Source organism: Hemitrygon akajei, chromosome 12 (genome assembly GCF_048418815.1).
Source record: "Hemitrygon akajei chromosome 12, sHemAka1.3, whole genome shotgun sequence".
In the NCBI taxonomy this organism is placed as follows: domain Eukaryota; kingdom Metazoa; phylum Chordata; class Chondrichthyes; order Myliobatiformes; family Dasyatidae; genus Hemitrygon; species Hemitrygon akajei.
In genome coordinates, this window is record NC_133135.1 from 65,729,923 (window position 1) to 65,751,351 (window position 21,429).

Here is a 21,429-nt window from a genome sequence, read left to right on the forward strand (position 1 = left end):
AACTCCTGTGACCCTCTGGTTTGGCCTCTGCCATTACTTTGGATTCATCATCTGCATGGAGAGAGGGAGCCTGTTGCATGGGTAACAGCTTGCTCTCCATGTCGTCCTGCCCTGGCTTGCATATAAAGCTAGGATGCAACATCCATTGTCAACCATGACCAACTTAGGACCTCTACATGGTGCTCTTGTCAGCTCAGTGCTAAAGGATCAGCAAACTGTATTCATATTAATGTCTTAAATGGAAAGACACGATGTTACTTTTCCCAATGTGTTGACAATGCAAAACTATGTACAGAAAGAAGTATGTGAGGAAATTGCAAAATGTGAAATGAGATATATGTAGGTCAGAAAGATATACATAGGACAACACAATATGAAATTATAAACTTCAAATTTTTTGCATGGTAAGAATTAGTAAATTTTAGACTATGTAGCAATATGTGTGCTGCTTCATGAAATGCACGAAGTTTACAGGAAGACATTCTAAGGAACTGCACCTACAAATGATATGCTGGCCTTTTCCAGAGCACTCGCACATTATCTGCAACAGCCAACTCAATCTTCTATTTCCATGTCATTTTAACTCGCCTTCCCACTCCTGCATGGGTGGTGGGCTGGTGATATATCTCTAGCGAAGGAGATGTAAGGGTCTCCTTTCTTCTGCTAGCCTGCAAGTCACCCTGGGAGAAGGTGTAGCACCCCAATTCAGGGTCATGTGAAGCCATGGGATCAGGTAGTGGATGGTCATATGAGCAGCTGGTGCAAATCACAAGTCCTGGTTAGAAACGTAGAAACATAGAAAACCTGCAGCACAATACAGGTCCTTCAGCCCACAAAGCTGTGCTGAACATGTCCTTACCGTAGAAATTACCTATGGTTACACATATTTTTCTGAGCTCCATGTACCTGTCCAGGAGTCCCTTAAAAGGCCCTATTGTATCCGTCTCCGCCACTGTTGCTGGCAGCCTATTCCACGCACTCACCACTCTCTGCATAAAAAAACTTACACCTGACATCTCCTCTGTATCTATTTCCAAGCACCATAAAACTGTGCTCTCTCATGCTAGCCATTTCAGCCCTGGGAAAAAGCCTCTAACTATCCATGTAATTAATGCCTCTCGTTATCTTGTACACCTCTATCAGATCACCTCTCATCCTCAGTCGCTCCAAGGAAAAAAGGCCGAGTTCACTCAATCTATTCTCATAAGGCATGCTCCCCAATCCAGGCAATATCCTTGTAAATCTCCTCTGCACCCTTTCTATGGCTTCCACATCCTTCCTGTAGTGAGGTGACCAGAACCGAGCACAGTACTCCAAGTGGGGTCTGACCAGGGTCCTATATAGCTGCAACATTACTTTTCAGCTCCTAAACTCAGTCTCATGATTGATGAAGACCAATGCACTGTATGCTTCCTTAACCACAGAGTCAACCTGCGTAGCAGCTTTGAGTGTTCTATGGACTCAGACCCCAAGATCCCTCTGATCCTCCACACTGCCAAGAGTCTGACCATTAATACTATATTCTGACATTATATTTGACCTACCAAAATGAACCACTTCACACTTATCTGGGTTGAACTCCATCTGCTACTTCTCAGCCCAGCTTTGCATCCTATCAATGTCCCGTTGTAATCTCTGACAGCCCTCCATACTATCCACAACACCTTCAACTTCTGTGTCATCAGCATACTTACTAACCTATCCTTCCACTTCCTCATCCAGGTCATTTATAAAAATCACGAAGAATAGGGGTCCCAGAACAGATTCCTGAAGCACACCACTGGTCACCGACCTCCATGCAGAATATGACCTGTCTACAACCACTCTTTGCCTTTTGTGGGCAAGCCAGTTCTGGATCCACAAAGCAAGATCCCCTTGGATCCCATGCCTCCTTACTTTCTCAATAAGCCTTACCTGGGGTACCTTGTCAAATGCCTTACTGAAATCCATATACACTACATCTACTGCTCTACCTTCATCAATGTGTTTGGTCACATCTTCAAAAAATTCAATCAAGCTCGTAAGGCACGACCTGCCTTTGACAAAGCCATGCTGACTACAGTATTCCTAATCATATTATGCCTCTCCAAATATTCATAAATCCTGCTTTTCAGGATCTTCTCCATCAACTTACCAACCACTGAAGTAAGACTCACTGGTCTATAATTTCCTGGGCTATCTCTACTCCCTTTCTTAAATAATGGAACAACAACCGCAACCCTCCATCTTCCAGAACCTCTCCTGTCCCCATTGATGAAGCAAAGATCTTCACCAGAGTCTCAACAATCTCTTCCCTTGCCTCCCACCGTAGCCTGAGGTACATCTCATCCGGTCCCAGAGACTTATCCAACTTGATGCTTTTTAAAAGCTCTGGCACATCCTCTTTCTTAATATCTACATGCTCAAGCTTTTCAGTCTGCTGAAGTCATCCCTACAATCACCAAGATCCTTTTCCATAGTGAATACTGAAGCAAAGTACTAATTAAATACCTCTGCTATCTCCTCCGGTTCCATACACACTTTTCCACTGTTACACTTGATTAGACCTATTCTCTCACGTCTTAATCCTCTTGCTCTTCACATACTTGCAGAATGCCTTGGCAACACGAGTGAATCTGCAGATGCTGGAAATAAATAAAAACACAAAATGCTGGCAGAACTCAGCAGGCCAGGCAGCATCTATGGGAGGAGGTAGTGACGATGTTTCGGGGCGATACCCTTCATCAGGAGTGAAGTAACATAGGATGGTCGAGGGGGGAATAAGAAGTGGGGGGAGGGATAAAGTAGAGAGCTAGGAAGTGATAGGCTGGAGGGAAATGGGCTAGAGGGAAGGTGGAAAATTATGGGAAATAAAAGAGAAAGAAAGGTAGGGCTGGGGGGAGATTATAGTGAGGGGGGAAAAAGAGAGAGAAAGAGAAAAAAGAGAGAGAAAGAGAACCAGACTAAAATAATAGATAGGGATGGGGTAAGGGTGGGGGGGAAGGGGTATCAATGGAGGTCTGTGAGTTGGATGTTCATGCCAGCAGGTAAGAGGCTACCTAGGCGGGAGATAAGGTATTGCTCCATCGACCTGCGTGTGGCCTCATCTTGACGGTAGAGGAGGCCATGGACAGACATGTTGGAGTGGGAGTGGTCTGTGGAATTGAAGTGTGCGGCCACAGGGAGATCCCGCCACTGCTGGAGGACTGAGCGCCAGTGTTCGGCGAAGCGGTCTCCCAGTCTGCAGCGGGTCTCCCCCGACGTCTATCCACCGACGTCTACTACAAACCTACAGACTCCCACAGCTACCTAGACTATTCCTCCTCCCACCCTGTCTCCTGCAAAAATGCTATCCCTTTCTCTCAATTCCTCCGCCTCCACCGCATCTGCTCTCAGGATGAGGCCTATCATTCTAGGACAAAGGAGATGTCTTTCTTTTTTAAAGAAAGGGGCTTCCCTTCGTCCACTATCAACTCTGCCCTCCATCGCATCTCCCGTATTTCACGCACCTCTGCCCTCACCCCATCCCCCCGCCAGCCCACCAGGGATAGAGACTCCCTGGTCCTCACCTATCACCCTACCAGCCTACAGATCCAACGCATAATCCTCCGTAACTTCCGCCACCTCCTACGTGATCCCTCCACCAACCACATCTTCCCCTCCCCCTCACTCTCGGCTTTCCGCAGGGATCGCTCCCTACGCGACTCCCTTGTCCATTCATCCCCCCCCCCCATCTCTCCCCACCGATCTCCCTCCCGGCACTTCTCCCTGCAAACGGAAGAAGTGCTACACCTGCCCCCACACTTCTTCCCTCACCACCATCCTAGGCCCCAGACAGTCCTTTCAGGTGAGGCACCACTTCACCTGCGAGTCAACTGGGCTGATATACTGTATCCGGTGCTCCCGATGTGGCCATTTATACATTGGGGAGACCCACCGCAGACTGGGAGACCATTTTGCCGAACACCGGCGCTCGGTCCTCCAGCAGTGGCGGGATCTCCCTGTGGCCACACACTTCAATTCCACAGACCACTCCCATTCCGACATGTCTGTCCATGGCCTCCTCTACCGTCAAGATGAGGCCACACGCAGGTCGATGGAGCAATACCTTATCTCCCACCTAGGTAGCCTCTTACCTGCTGGCATGAACATCCAACTCACAGACCTCCATTGATACCCCTGCCCCCCCCCTTACCCCCATCCCTATCTATTATTTTAGTCAGGTTCTCTTTCTCTCTCTTTTTTCCCCCCTCACTGCAATCTCCCCCCCAGCCCTACCTTTCTTTCTCTTTTATTTCCCATAATTCTCCACCTTCTCCCTAGCCCATTTCCCTCCAGCCTATCACTTCCTAGCTCTCTACTTTATCCTTCCCCCCACTTCTTATCCCCCCTCGACCATCCCATGTTACTTCACTCCTGATGAAGGGTTTCGGCCCGAAACATCGTCACTACCTCCTCCCATAGATGCTGTCTGGCCTGCTGAGTTCTGCCAGCATTTTGTATTTTTGTTTGTAGAATGCCTTATTGTTTTTCTTAATCCTGTCCACCAAGGCCTTCTCATAGCCCCTTCAGGCTCTCCTAATTTCATTCTTAGGCTCCTTCCTGCTAGTCTTATAATCTTCTAGATCTCTATCATTACCCAGTTTTTTGAACCTCTTGTAAGTTCTTTTCTTCTTGACTTGATTTACAACAGCCTTTGTACACCATGGTTCCGGTATCCTACCATCCTTTCCCTGTCTCATTGTATTGTATCTATGCAGAACTCCATGCAAATATCCCCTGAACATTTGCCACATTTCTTCCGTACGTTTCCCTGAAAACATCTGTTCCCAATTTATGCTTCCAAGTTCTTGCCTAATAGCCTCATATTTCCTCTTGTTCCAATTAAACACTTTCCTAACTTGTCTGTTTCTATCCCTCTCCAATACTATGGTAAAGGAGATAGAATTGTGATCACTATCTCCAAAATGCTCTCCCACTGAGAGACCTGACACCTGACCAGGTTCATTTTCCAATACCAGATCAAGTACAGCCTCTCCTTTTGTAGGCTTATCTACATATTGTATCAAGAAACCTTAGTGAACACACCTAACAAACTCCATGCTCTAGGGACATGCCAATCGATAATTGGGAGATTAAAATCTCCCACCACGACAACCCCGCTATTATTACACCTTTCCAGAATCTGTCTCCCTATCTGCTCCTCGATGTCCTTGTTACTATTCGGTGGTCTATTAAAAACACCCAGTAGAGTTATTGACCCCTTCCTGTTCCAAACTTTCACCCACAGAGACTCCGTACACAATCCCTCCACGTCTTCCTCCTTTTCTGCAACCGTGACACTATCTCTGATCAACAGTGTCATGCCCCCACCTCTTTTGCCTCCTTCCCTGTATTTTCTAAAACATCTAAAGCCTAGCAGTAGTTAGATGACCACTGACACCAGGCAGGCAATCTCTGAAGAGTGTTGATAATGGCAGGGGTCATCCATCTTGTAAAGACACTGCTCACAAGAAGGTAATGGCAAGCCACTTCTGCAGAAAGATTTGCCAAGAACAGTCATGGACATGGAAAGACCATGATCGCCCATGTCATACAGCATGTCACAAAATGATGATGATCCCAATGCTGCACTGATCTGTCTATGCTCAGCCATTTTTGCTGAAGTGGCCAAATACAAATAGGAAGAACAACAGTTCATATTGAGTTTGGATAGCTTATGATATAACTCAGTGGTATAAACATTTAATTTTTCGGTTTTGGGTAACCCACACATCCAGTTCACTCTCCTACATTCATTCTTCTGTCCACTTTATTTTCTTTTCAATTTATTATTTCCCATCCTTCCCCCACCAAATTTTATCCAGTCATCATCCCTTCCCCATCTGCTTTGACCCATCACCCAGCAGTCTCTTCCCTGCTACTTGTTCTTTTTGTCCTGATGCTGGGGCTTGATGTAAATGTATTGACTTACACCTTTTATCTCCACTGAATTCTTCCAGCATTCTGTTTATTGTTACAAGCAAGTCTTTGGTGGGATCACAGAACATTCTTCACAATCATTCAGTTATATGGACTTGCAGATTTCCATATCCTGATTCTTGAATCTAAAATGCCCATGTCTACTTTCTTCCCTCATTGCTCAATTATTCAATTGTGCTTTCATCTTACAGTAGTTGATCCTTCTGTTCATCAAGAATTTCGCAAAAGCTCACCGTGATTTCCCCAAACCTGAGGCTCCCTAAGCTTAGGAATTTTTTTTTGCTGAATTTGCCTGAGCTCTTTGAGGATATTACACAAAAGTTTACAGAGAAATCTGTACATGAAACATACACTCAGTGGCCATTTTATTAGATACAAGGAGGTACCTAATAAGGTGGTCACTGAGTGTATTTCTGCACGTTCATGGTCTACTGCTGCTTGAAATGGTCCTTCCATTTCAAGATTCAGTGTGTTGTGTGTCAGAGGTTCTACACCTCTGTTATAATGCATGGTCATTTGAGTTATGGTTGCCTTCCTAATGGCTTGAACTATTCTTCTCTGACCTCTCTCATTAACAAGGCATTTTCACCACAGAACTGCCACTCACTGGATACTTTCTGTTTTTCACACCATTCTCTGTAAACTCTAGAGACTGTTGTGCATGAAAATCCCAAGAGATTAGCAGTTTCTGAGATACTTAAACCACCCTGTCTGGCACCAACAATCATTGCAGAGTCAAAGTCATTTAGATTACACTTCTCCCCCATTCTGATGTTTGGTCTCTTGACCACGCCTGCATGCTCTCACGTATCATGTTGCTGCCACGTTTGACTGATTAGATGTTTGCATTAACGAGTAAGTGTACTGCACAAAGTGACGAGTCAAAGAATGATCATTTGCTCCCATTTGAATGAATGGAGTAATGGATATAATCCTGTTATTTTGTATGGTTGTTATTCATTTCCTTTTCCAATATAAATTCATTCCAGGGACATCATTAAGAAAATTAAGGTGTTAGGAAGATAAGCCACTAACTTAGAGTTTATGTAAAGGAACAGCCTCATTCTTACTAAATGGCAGAGCAGGCTTAAGGGAGCGTCTGAGCTAGTTACATCTTTTTCTTATGAATATAATACAACAGGGGCTGCAAGCAATAAATTCCTATAATTACTACAGAATCTTTCACGGTCTTTGTTTAGATGCTGTAGTGCAAATGATCTTCGCGGTTTCAGTTCCAAAGGTTGTTCTGCAAAGCTTTTGTTGATTTACAGATGCGGTACAGAGGTAATTCCTTCTTTCATATCCTGCTGAAAGATTGAATTGATGTACAAGAAATAATATTGGTAATTATTGTTTCTTTTCTTTGTAATAATGCATGTTGTTTTTTTCTTTAATCTTCCACCAGTTAATCTTATTAATTTCCCTCACTTCCTCTGTTGCAGAACTTGAAAATCATTGAGGACGTGAAAGCTGAAGTAAGTTCGGAAGTCTCAGGAGGACACAGAATAATTGCTATGAATTTTACATCTCTATATAACATGCTCATCTCACATATACATTTTCTTTATATTGATTTTGTTATGTTTCAGCTGAAAAGTTAAGGAAAGAATCATACATAGTTGAATAATGAATAACAAAACAATTATCGTACTTGAATGAATGATACAGCAATAAAGTGGAAGGCTATCATAATGTTATTATTTGTTGCAAAAGGAATTGAATATAAATATAGGGATGTTATGCTTCAGCTATATGAGACACTAGCAAGACCACATCTGGAGAAATGCTCATTGCTGGTCTCATTATTTGAATAAAAATGTCAGAGGCAATGCAAAGAAGGTTAGAAGAGTGTGAAGTGACTTGATTGAAACATGTACAATAAGACCCTGACAGTTTTAAAAGGGTGGATATAGAGGAGATGTTTCCTTTTGTGGGAGAATCTAAGAACTTCAGGGACTTAGAGTTTTATTGTATTAATTTATTATTGTCACATGTACCAAGATACGGTGACAAGCTTGTCTTGCATACTGTTCATACAGATCAAATCACTACACAGAGCATCGAGGGGAAAAAAGGACTTGTCAAATTTCTTTATCCTCCTGAGGAAATCAATGTGTTGACAATCTTTCTTGGCTATGGCGTTTACATCATTTGACCAGGACAGGATATTGGTCATGTTCATTCCTAGAAATGTGAAGCTTTCAACCCTCTTAACTTCAAAGCCATTGATGTAGATAAGGGCATGCACACTGTCTCCTTTCCTGACGTCAATGACTAGTTCTTTAGTTTTATTGACATTGAGGGAGACGTTGTTGTCATGAAACTGAGCTCTCTACCTCCTTCCTCTACTCTGACTCATTGTTATTTGAGATATAGCCTAATGGTGGTCTCATCTGCAAACTTGTCGATGGAGTTAGAACAGACTTTGGCCAAAGTCGCGAGTGTACAGGGAGTAGAGTGGGGAGCTGAGGATGCATCGTTGTGGAGCACAAGTGTTGAGAATAATCATGGCGGAGCTGTTGCTGCCTAGACCTACTGATTATGCTCTGTTGGTCAGGAAGTTAAAGATTCAGTTGCAGGGGAAAGCTGTGACTCTTAGGATTCAGAGTTTGGAGATAGGTTAGCTTGAAATTATAGTATTGAAGGCAAAGCCATAGTCAATAAACAATAGTCTGACATAGTAGTCTTCACTGCCCAGATACTCCAGGGATGAGCGTGGAGCCAGGGAGAAGGTGCCCGCTGTAAACCTGTTTCAGTCATAGGCAAATTGCACTGTGTTGCTGATTTAACAGAGGGTTGAGATAAAAATCTTCCTTTGGGATGTTCATGTCTTTAGAACTCACTCCCTCAGAGGACAGTGAAAGTGGAACCTCTGCATATTTTTTGGGGCAGAGTTGGATAGATTCATGAAAAGCAAGGAAGTGAAAGTATAAACTCAAGAGATTCTGCAGATGCTGGAAATCCAGAGCAACCATCACAAAAGGCTGGAGGGACTCAGCAGGTGCAGGAACTCTCACAGTTTTGAGAGGCTGGAGCGTACTCTGTTTTCTGGTTCAAATGGATTTTCTGATGGCTTTCAATAGCGATTCCATCAGCCTTGGCATGGCTTCCCCAGTCTACGTGATTGCAGTCAGTATTCTACGATAATTAATGGAAATGTCAAACTTCTTGTTTGATCTATATTGGGAATTTGACCTTCTTTAATTTTATGGACATTTCATGATTTTTTAAAACAATTGGGATGTCATGTTGCAGCTTCCAAGAAGTTGGTGAGGATGTGACTAAACTAGAGAGGTTTAAAAAAAGATTCACAAGGATGTTGCTGGCACTGAAAGGCTTGAATTATATGGTGAGACTAGATAGACAGGTGCTCTTTTCCCTGGACCGAAGAAGGTGAGGTTTATAAAATCATGAAGTATGTTGTATTGTCAATTTTTTCCCAGGGTAGATAGAGTCTGATGGGAAGGAGCAAAGGTTTAAGGTGCGAGGGGAAAGATTTAAAAGGAACCTAAGGGGCAAGATTTGTCACACAAAAAGTGGTGAGGAAATCAGATGAGCTGGCAGGGGAAGTGGTAGATACGGGTACAACTGCGATATTTAAAATATACTTGAACAGGTACATGGATAGGAAGGGTTTAGGGGGTTATTGGCCAAATGTAATTAAGGGAAATCCCAAAAAAAGGATAGTGGGTTTACCATATGAGGAAAAATTAAACTGCCTAGGCCTGTACTCTGGCCAGGTCAAGTTTAGAAGAAAATGGATGGATCATTTTCAGGGTGAAAGCTGTTTGTATTGGCAAGGGTCTTACAATCTTTTTCAATTTGACTTGGTTAAGGTGGTTATGTGCAATGTATATTTCCACATGTTGCTCATACAAAGCTTGGTAGAAAAGTAAATACCAAGAATAAAATAGACAACAAGGAGATTAAAAATAGGCTAAATGATGGTAAAAGTTGGAGGCATATAAAGTCTAATGCAAGTGTGTGTGAAAACGGCCATTTTAGAAGGAAAATGGAAAATAAGTTCCTGAATGTCTGGTAAATGAAGCAACAAACCACAGATACTGGGAATCTGAAACAGGAAGAGAAGAATCTGAGACACTCAGCAGATCAGGCAGCTTCTCTGGAGGGAGAACAGAACGTTTCGGGTCAATGCTTTTTAATCTTGGGGATTATTTGGGGGGGATTTGGATGTCCGTGTACTCAAATCACTTAAAAAAGACAAATGTATGTTAATATTTATTAAAAGGAATTTGGAATGGAAGAATAAGAAGGCTTTGCTGTAATTATGTAAACCTATAGTGAGAGTACAATATGACATGGCTTCACCAAAGAAAGTATGTTCTTCAGCTATATTGAAATAACTCAACTTGAACAGGATGTTTGATGTAATCTTGCCATTCTCTGTTGTTACTATTCATTGCTTTTACCAGTATAATGATCAAGAAAACACAAGTATTCAGCAACATGTAATCAAAAAATAAAGATAAGCTCTCTAAATATATTCCATTCTTTGGTGTAGAAAAATCCACCTAAATTATCTACCAGTATCAAGAGAGAAAAGAAGGATCATCCCAGAGAAGGCATTGATAAAATGAAGGCATATTGGCATAAGTCAGGAAAGCGAAGTTTGTGCAAAGTTCAGCCATGCATTTGCTGCAAGGCAGAGCAGGTCCAAGGGTTTATCTGGTCATAATTACCGTACTCCTCCTCCTCATACTTTTTAGATGCTTTTAGGACTTTCTGAAACAAAAGGCACAGCAAGCAGCAAACTGGAGAATCTTTCAGAGAATTTACTGCAGTAAAAACAATTATCACAGCTTTGACAGCTTTTATCTTGTAGGTTATTTTTTGATTTGCAGATGTTGCACAGAGGAAGCTCTTTAATATCATGTTGTCAACTTGAATTGATTTACATAAATTAATGATGGTGATCACAGTATTATTTGTTTTTTCAGTGATCATGTGTTTAATAAGTTTATACTGAACCAACTGATGAGATTGCTGTTTTATATTTATTCTGTCCCACTTCCTCCTATGTCACAGGAATTGGGCTCCTCTGAGGAATCTGAAGCTGGCGTAAATTTGGCTCTCTCAGAAGAGTATACAATAATTGTGATAGATGTAACATTGCTACCCAATGTGCTAATCTCCATTCATACTTTGTTTAGGCAGCAAATTTTGCACCACTTTCAATTTACTATGCTGTATTTATTGGTCACAGCTGGTTTGCACCTCGTCTCTTTATGTTTTTAGTTCTTCTTGGATTGGCATTTGGTTTTCTCTGACCATGTGCTGTAATTGATTGGTTAGGAATAATCGAATGACTTGCTCTTATTTGTGGCTGATTTTAACTCTAATGAAGTAAAAAATTTTTGATATGATTTTAAGCAATGAGATATTTAAGTTAAAATTCACAATAAAAAACCAATTTGAAACATTAAAACATTTGCCTTATGGCTTTAAAACTTTCCTCTCTCTGAAAGTTTTATATTACCAAGGCTTTGAAATTAGTGAATAAATTGGCTGTCAAGAAGTCCCCTCTGCTAAGTTTATTTTCAGTTTGAATTGAACTCACGAACACGTTTCCTGAATGATTAACGTAAATCTTACAGTTTTGCTATGTCACTCTCTGCAATGTAGTTGTCAGTGTCAGTCAGTCAGTGAGAATGCCCGTATTTCTTACCTCAAACTGCAGACATCTGCTACTGTGCAAGTTGAGGACGCTACAGATATCAGAAAAACTCCACAGCCTGAATGCACAGATGGAGCTAAGAGAACTGTAGATGATGAGGTAATGTCAAACCACAAGCACCTGCTTTGCTGGTGATCATCTCTTAGGTGAAATATCTAAACATATGACCTTCAAAATCTTTCTTGTGTTTGATTCAGACAACAATGAATTTTACAGATATGGCTTACTCACTGAAAAGAAGAAACTATTATCGTTGATCATGTTTATTGGAAATAGCAAAGGCAATAAAATAAACACCAGCCAGTAAGAGCTTGTATATTTTTCCCATGACTGTGTGCATTTACTCATGTTTCCTCCCTAATTCCAAAGACAGATGGTTAGGGTAAGGTTAATAAGTTGTGGGCATGCTATGTTGCCACCGGAAGTGTGACAACATTTGCGGACTTCTCTCACCACAGACCTCTGAGTGTGTTGGTTGTTGACACAAACAGCATATCTCACTGTGTGTTTTGATGTACATGTAGCAAGTAAAAAAGGCAAAGGGTGTTTGTAGACGGGTCACATTCTGCATGGAGGTCAGTGACCAGTGGTGTGCCTCAGGGATCTGTTGTGGGACCCCTTCTCTTCATGATTTTTATAAATGACATGGATAAGGAAGTGGAGGGATGGTTTAGTAAATTTGCTGATGACACAAAGGTTGCGGGTGTGTGGATAGTGTGGAGGGCTGTCAGAGGTTACAGTGGGACATTGATAGGATGCAAAACTGGGCTGAGAAGTGGCAGATGGAGTTCAACCCAGATAAGTGTGAAGTGATTCATTTTGGTAGGTCAAATATGATGGCAGAATATAGTATTAATGGTAAGACTCTTGGCAGTGTGGAGGATCAGAGGGATCTTGGAGTCAGAGTCCATAGGACACTCAAAGCAGCTGCACAGGTTGACTCTGTGGTTAAGAAGGCATATAGTGTATTGGCCTTCATCAATCGTGGGATTGAGTTTAGGAGCTGAGAGGTAATGTTGCAGCTATATAGGACCCTGGTCAGACCCCACTTGGAGTACTGTGCTCAGTTCTGGTCATCTTACTACAGGAAGGATGTGAAAACCATAGAAAGGGTGCAGAGGAGATTTACAAGGACGTTGCCTGGATTGGGGAGCATGCCTTATGAAAACAGGTTGAGTGAACTCGGTCTTTTCTTCTTGGAGCGATGGAGGATAAGAGGTGACCTGATAGAGGTGTATGAGATGATGAGAGGCATTGATCGTGTGGATAGTCGGAGGCTTTTTCCCAGGGCTGAAATGGCTGCCACAAGACGGCACAGGTTTAAGGTGCTTGGAAGTAGGTACAGAGGAGATGGCAGGGGTAAGATTTTTATGCAGAGAGTGGCGAGTGCGTGGAATAGTTGCTGGTGCTGGTGACGGAGACAGATACGATAGAGTCTTTTAAGAGTCTTTTGGATAGGTACATGGAGCTTAGAAAAATAGAGAGCTATGGGTAAGCCTAGTAATCTCTAAGGTATGGACATGTTCCGCACAACTGTAAGGGTCTATATCGTGCTGTAGGTTATCTATGTTTCTGAAGCTAATCTTTAAACCTTTGTGTATGACTATACTGTATATTTGCTGCCTTGGGCTGCTGTCTGTGGCCTCCCTGCACTTGAAGTTGTTTTGACTGGACATGGAAGGCCTGTCTTGCATCCCTGAAGTGACGTGGCTTGAGTAATATCAGGACTAGCATTCACAAGCCATTAAAATTATGTAATATCAGTATTATTTTGTAATAAATATATTTAGGTAAAACAGAAAGAAACCTAAAACATAAATAATTTAAATTAAAGTGTGCCTTTCTTCTCCTCAGCCTCCTGAATCTATTGAAGTCAATGGCTTATGATTCCTGTGCCAGGTGTAGTTGGGCCTTAGGACCTGGGAGCTGGAATATCAGGGAACCCAGCAGGATTGGACTCTGCAGTTCATCCTCAGGGAGTTCAGATCATGCACCTTTTATTGTGCACTATATCTGAGCCTTCCTTATTGGTTTATGCATGTAAGGTCGCCCCGGTCCTACTATCTTTTGTGTACTGCCTTTATTACGTTTTATTTAGAGGTGCATCACAGTAACAGGCCCTTCTGGCCCAAAGAGCACATGCCAACCAATTACACTGACGTGACCTGTACATCTCTGAGCTCTCGGAGGAAACCCACACAGTCATAGCAGACAGCAGCAGGAATGGAACCAGGGTCTATGGCGCTGTAATAGCATTATGGTAAACGCTAGGCTTCCCTCGAAAGAAGTAAACATTACTTATTGACATATAGCATTTATAATATCCTATTGCGCTTAATTCAAAAATAGTTCAAAGAAAACATGAACAATAACAAAACACCCATTCCTTGGATGATCAAACAGGGTGAAAGCTAATACACTTCTTCCTTCAAAACAATCACATCAATTCTGCTGCCTTTTCCTTTAGTTCACGACCTGATATTAAGAATTCTGTTTCTGGTTGTTAAAGTGCGAATTTATTTTGTTTTCTGACCAATTAGTTCTTCAGTTTGTCTTGGCTTTTACAATAGATTCAAGTGTAGAAAGTAGAGAATGAACTTTTATCCGGCCCTTTCCATCTATTTTGAATACTAGTTCAACTCTTCATAACCTTTCATTTTTTGCTTGGCTTTTGAATTCATTTTCAAATGTACAAATAAAATGAATGCTCTTGTTCTATTTACAATACTTTTCAAATTAGATTGGCATTAAACAAACTGAAGTTTTTCAATAGTTAATTTATTGCATATTTTTATAGCCTTTTCACTCTGTAGCAAAATTTTGAACAGAAATCCTGCATTCTAACACTATCTTAATTCATACAGGGTACAAGTTTTGGAATAATGGAAATTAAAGACTTTCAGAGCCCATCTAAATCTACTATAACATATATTGGTGAAGATACTAACATCTATGAGATAGACTTGAAAGAAACTCCCCTGCCAGTTGAGAAGGTAAAGCAATAATTAATATGTATGCTCAATACAGAAAAGTATGCTAATACTATGACCCATTTGACCAAACTTTCTGAATATCTTCATTTTTATATCATACTTTCTTAATGAGCTGTCACAGGTGCAAACCCTGTATTACAGTTTAAAAGAATAGTCCAAACTGACTTTATTTTTATTTTGAACACAGTTGCTTTGCCAGAATTGAAGACGGCATGCTAAATTAATGCCATGATTGTGTTGTACTTCAATTAAAAATATTGCTGCTGCAGTAATTTGTTCAGCATTTATCACTCAACTCACACAACTAATCAGATTAACCCTAATGAATTTCATGGTAAGAAATATACTTTATGACTATTACAAAATGTACTGCAGGATGTGCATTTGCTTTAGTAAATGCTAGTTTGGGTCTAGCATTTTATGTACTCACGTTGTTGCAGAACTGCTGCACACTTTTCTTCAGAATATGGCGTTGGGGTTCCTCGTACTGTTGCAATCCTGTGCTGAAGGAACTCTAACGTTACAGGTAGCTGATGGCTTCAATTTATGCAGCCGTACTCTTTATTTTTAACTATTAATGAATGTGTAGCCAGGGAAAGATAAAGTGAAGCAAGCTGAGCTAGCAAATCACAATATTATCATCAGCTTTGTGAGTTCTACACAGTGAACATTTTATGAAGAAATATATTTTTCTCCCAATCTATTGAATTTCAAGTAAGTTAACAGCGTTCTCCCCTTGACGTATTTCAGCCAGCCATCAGCTACAGTGAATTCTGGCTAATTGGGCCATTGGTTAATTGGGCAGCTGCTTATTTGGGGCAACTCTTAAAGAATAAAAACTAAGTGAAAAAAAATAGCTCTTCATTTATTTGGGATACTAAGCTGCTTAATTGTGACAGGAGACTGTTGCCGAACAGTTTCTAACTACCATCAGTCGCGTGCACTTGTGTGGCCATTAGACACACAGTGCTTAGCCCATCAGTTGTGTGGGTTTGTGTTCAAAAACCAGTGATTTTTGTCACTGATAATTGGTGAGGAATAAGCAGTAAGACAATTCAGAACCGTTTTGCTCACTGTGGTTTCAAGCATTCAGATTTGGAAATGCCAGTAACAGCCGGGAGTGAAAAGGAAATGATTTCACCACCTCAACAAATTAGAAACTATGAAGAATTTGTAGGTCTCAACAACATCTTGAATGCTACTTTTGGTCCCCACCAGACACTCAGGTCTCACCTGTGGCTCCAAGTAGCTGTTTGCATGTGATAGTGGCCACACCCCGGTACACAACTTTGACAGGCGGGCTAAACCAGGTGAGGGTAGCCAGCAGTTCTCGTTACCATGGTGAGGTAGGGACATGCCTGTCCTGGCACTCAAAGTCAGCTCCGGCAGACTGAGTGGATCAGATCCAATGGCCAGGAAGATGGTTCTGCAACACTACATGGAGAGCAAGGGGATCACGAGTCATGGTCATCTACTGTAACCAGGGAAGAATCCAGATATAACATCCACTTGTAGCATTTGACCCAGACTTCCGAGGTCGAGAGAGAAGCACTGTCTCAGTGCAAAAGCTTTTCCACTTTAAAAACTCTCCCACACAGGTTTCCTGGCATTGTTAGAAATGATGGACAACCACCAGTAGTATTGGTAGTGTTCTAAATTGTTCTGTATTTCTTTTAAAAACATCATTTCTTACTCAGTTAACCAGTAGTTTGTCTGTTTTTCTGTTTTTATACCTTTTGAACTATTTTGATTAAACTTTGACTAATTTAGGCAGCCACTCAATTGGGCCAAAATGAACTGGTCCCAATGTATCCCAATTAACCGGAATCCACTCAATATTAAAAAAAGAAGGTCCTATTTAAAGTGGGCAGTAGTAATCAGAGAATGTTTTACAATGTTTCTGATCAATAATGCGGTGATGATGGTAACATTTTCAAAGCTCACCCTGTGGAGTACATTGGCTCCATGCCGTCACACTGAAGCACTTTAACAATTTAAAATTCTTACCCAGCTGCTCTCAGAAGTAGCCAGCTGCAACAACACATACTTCATACCTTTCACTCCCAACTTGTGTTCCAGATTCTATTCTGTTCTCTCATGCAGTGTCATTAGCAGTGGTCTGGAATATTACATAAATAGATCTACATTACTGTGATTGGAATCTGTCTGTTACTGGCCACTGTGAAACTATCAGTCAATTCACATAATTAATAAATGTGAAACCCACACCATAAAGATATTATCAAAAAACAGTTTGAGTTCTTCTGATCTTCGTAAGATTGCAAATTCAAATGTGCACTTAGTGAAAAAACAATTGAGAGCGGAAGTGCACACAAACATATTTTAAAATTGGCAGAAAGTTATACCTGGCAAATTGAGCGTTGAATATCGGAGTCATGCACTTATAGCAAAATCTGCCTGCGGAATGGGTGATATCTTTGCTTTACATTCCAGACGATTGTCACCAACTGAAGCTTGTCCAGTCGTTCCACTCCTAATCTAAAACGTAAACGTTTGATTGCAGACTGATTTTGATGTTGTTCTACCTGTGAAGCCCAAGGCAATGAGGAATTATGAGGCACTGGTTGAAGTGGGAGTGTTACAGAAACAGCTCATGTGAGTAGCTATTTATGCTTCTTAATTCAATTTAAAAACTTGCTAAATTTGTTTGCAATACTGGTGGTATCTAATCCATTATTTCAGGTGTCACTGCATTTCAGCACAGTCATATATATTTCTGACAAACACATACTCATAGTAAATATTTGACTAATATGTGTTAGGGTAATGGATTTCTTATGGGTTTAATACAATCTTAGTAAGTAGTGATTTTGGAGGCTTCCCTGAGTTTCATAATTTGGTTTAATTGCCTAGAATGCAGCTCCTTGTAACCTCAAACATGATCAAAAAAGTGAACGTACCTGATCAGTTGGCCGTACTCTGCTGGTTCTACATCTTGGTGATGTAAGCATCGTATTAAGGAAAAAAAAATCAGTCTACATATCCTAATCTTCTTTAGATGCAGAGGTGTTGCCAAAGTACTGGAATGCTTTGGAGTGGATGGTGAGGAGGTTTACTCGAAGAATGCCAGGAGGAAGCACCTTAGCTGTATGATGAGGTTAGAGAAACTGGGTTTATTCTCCTTTTAGCACAGAATGTTAGGCAGATACTTTGGAGAAATATTCAAATTAATGAAGGGGTTTGGTAGATTAAATTAGAAGAAGTAATTTTACCACAGAAGTAAGTTGGCAACCAAATAGTCCAGATTTAAGTTGGTTGGTAATAGACTGGAAGAGAAATAGCCAATGTTATTTGAATTCTGCAATTGTTACAGTGTAGAAAGTAGTTGCTGAAAAGATGGTGAATAAACGGTCAATAGTACATTTCAAAAGAGAACTGGTTAAGTTCTTGAAAAGGAAAACTTTTAGGGCAGGAGAATGGAAGGACAAAAATATGTGAATAAATGGATAAAGCGAGAAATTTTGCAGATGCTGGAAATCCAAAGCAACACACACAAAATGCTGGAGGAACTCAGCAGGGCAAGCAGCACCTACGGAAATAATTAATCAGTTGGGCTAAGACCCTTCTTCAGGGGGAAGATGCCAGAGTAAAAAGGTGGGGGGGAGGGGAAGGAAGATGGCTAGAAGGTGATAGGTGAAGCCATGTGCGCGGGAAAGGTAAAGGGCTGGAGAGGCGGGAATGTGAAAGGAAAAGAGCACGGACCATAGGAGAAAGGGAAGGTGGAAAGGACCCAGGGACAATGGACACGCAGGTGAGAAGAGGTGAGAGGCCAGAGTGGAAAATAGAACAAGATGGGAGGTGGAGGGAAAACTCTTTTACCAGAAGGAGGAATCAATATCCATGCCATTGGGTTGGAGGCCACCCAGATGGAATATAAGGAGTTGCTCCTCCTCCCTGAGTGTGGTCTTGTCATGGCACAAGAGGAAGCCATGGATCAACAAGTTGAAATGGGAATGGGGATAAAAATTAAAATGTTCTGCCACCAGGAAGATCTGCTTTTGGCAGATGGAACAGAGGTGCTTGATGAAGCCGTCACCCAATTTATGGGGAGGTGAGGCAATACTTCACCTATGAATCTGCTGCGGTCATCTATTGTGTCCAGTGCTCCCCATGAGGCAATTTATGATGGTTCTCACCAGTGTAGAGGAGGCCACACTGGGAGCACTAGACACAATAGATGACCCTAGCAGATTTGCAGTTGAAGCATTGCCTCAGCTGGAAGGACTGTTTGGGGCCCTGAATGGAGGCGAGGGAGGAGGTGAATGGACCGGTGTGGCACTTTGGCCGCTTGCAAGGACAAGGGCCAGGAGGGAGATTAATGGGAGGGACAAATGGACAAGGGAATCACGGAGGGAGTGATTCCATAGAAAGTGGAGAGACGGGGAGAATAAAGATATGTTTGGTGGGAGGATCCCTTTGGAGATGGCAGAGGTTGCAGAGAATAATGTGATGGTAGGTGAAGGACTTGAGGAACTCGATCACTGTTAAGCTGGTGGGAAGATGGGGTGAGTCCCAATGTTTGGGAAATGGAGAAGATGCATCTGAGAGCAGCATTAAGAGTTGAGGAAGGGAAAACCTGTTGAAGGAAGAAGGCAAAGCGGATGTCCTGGAAAGGATAACCACCTCTTGGGGACAGACGGAGCTGAGAAATAAGAATAGCATTTCTACAGGATACAGGGTTGGAGAAATATAGTGAAGGTAACTGTGAGAATCGATAGGTTCATAAAAGAGGTTGGTTGACAGTTCACTCCAGAGATAGAGATAGGGGAGATTGAAAAAGTGAAGGGAGGTGTCAGAAATGGATGGTTCTTTCAACTAGCAGGTACAAGCATGACTATATAGAGTGATTGTACCTTATAGTGTGAATAGCCAACTTCTGCGCTGTATGTCAGTCAAATTCTGTGAAGACTTCAATGAGAGAGGTTCATGTTATATTAAGCAATTTGAAATGAAAGAATAGATAGATTGATACCTTATTGATCCCAAAGGAAATTACAGTGTCACAGCAGCATTACAAATATACAGATATACAAATATTGGAAGAGAAATCAGAAAGAATAAAATATGTTGCCTTAAAAATAAGGTGAAAAATATTTACAAGTCAAAGATTACAAAATTTGCAAGATTTCTACTGATAAGATGGTAGTGCAGGAATTACTGTAAGTTTAAACAGTAATGGGTGCACCCTCACACCGTCTAGGTAAGAAGTGATGGTGGTATTGCACAGTATTTCACAAGGAGTCCACAATGCCAGGGTGTAGCAAACAGAACTTAAATGGATGTTACTAACAGTCTAACAGGAGGAAGGTGATCACTACCCCGGCTATATTATACAGCCTAATGGCCGAGGGCAAGAATGACCTCAATATAGCGCTGTTTGGAGCAACGTAGTAGTCTTAGTCTATTACAGAAAGTGCTCTTTTGTTCAGCCAAGGTGGCCTGCAGAGGGTGAGAACCAATAATGCAATAGTAGCAATTGTTTATTTTGCAGTTTACTCACTTTGTCATGTTATTCTGTTGCTACTTCACTGATCTTCTTGCTCTTACTTGTGCATGTGGAATAGGGGATAATATACTGATGTGGATTGAGAATTGATTATTGTAAAGAAAGAAAAGAATGGAAATAAACTCTTGTTCTTAGGTTCACAAGTTATGATGTTAAGGTACCACATGGACTGCTGCTTGGGCCCCAGCTTTTCAAACCCTGTCAATGATTGACAGAGGGGTCAAAATATCGTATTTCCAAATTTGCTGATAATATTGAGAATGGTGGGATTGTGAGTATGGACGAGGATGTAAAGAGGTTGCTAAGAGCTATGAGATAGCTGGCTGATAGGGTGAAAACATAGCAAAGGGTTATAATGGTGAGTTTATCCACTCTGGTTCATATTAGTAGGAAAGTAGAGCATTTGTTAACGATGAGATGTTGGGTAATGTTGCTGCTCGAAGTGACCTTGCTGTGCTTGGACATAAGTTGCTGAAGGCCAGTGTTTGTGTCAACCATGCAATCAGAGTACAAAGGCTATTTTACAAAAGGATTTGAATGCAGGAGTAAGGAAATCTTATTGTATTTGTATAGAGGCTGGGTGAGCTTCACCTGGAGTATGTGCACTAATTTGATCTGCTTACCCAGGAAAGGATGTGTTTGTCATCGAGGAATGTGGTGAAGGTTCGTGCAGGAATTGCAGAAATACAGGAATTGTGGGTTTTCCATGTGAGAAGAGAGTAAATAGACTGGAACCATATTCTTTAAAATTTAGAGGAATGTGAGAAAATCTAATTGAAGCATTATAATTCTGTAATGACTGTTGGTATTTATCCAGGTCAGGAATTGTGAACTTTGTTTTTGCCTCATGTAGGATGTTGAATGTCTGGACATCAGCCAGCATCACATTAAGCATTGAATCAGGGATTATCCTATTTACTTGGTCAGATATTCCCATAATTAGGTAAACAGTTAATATTGCATGAAAGCCTGAACAACTCTATATGAACAGTTTATTGTGCAGCTTTGCTATATAATCTGCTGGAGGAGGTTAATGATCTGAGTGGCATCTGTGTTAACCTTGCATCAGGACTTCACTGTATATTAACAAGAAAGTTGAGTTTTTGTTTAGTGATCTGAGAATACATAGTGTTGATATTCAAAGAGACCTTGGTGTGCTTGTACACATTGCTAAAGGCCAACTAAGCAAATCAGAGGTCAAATGATATGCTGGCTTTAAGTCCCTTTTAAATCAACTGTCATGACTATTATAA

General features: G+C 41.3%; 1 protein-coding gene across 1 annotated transcript in view; it reads left to right on the plus strand.

Moving 5' to 3' along the window:
* Positions 1-21,429, plus strand: part of axdnd1 (axonemal dynein light chain domain containing 1) — a 157,457-nt gene that overhangs the window by 129,166 nt on the left and 6,862 nt on the right. The window contains exons 24-27 of the mRNA XM_073063319.1: positions 7,404-7,436; positions 11,660-11,755; positions 14,521-14,649; positions 17,174-17,265. Coding sequence (XP_072919420.1) covers positions 7,404-7,436; positions 11,660-11,755; positions 14,521-14,649; positions 17,174-17,265 — 350 coding nt within the window. The remainder of the gene's footprint in view (positions 1-7,403; positions 7,437-11,659; positions 11,756-14,520; positions 14,650-17,173; positions 17,266-21,429) is intronic.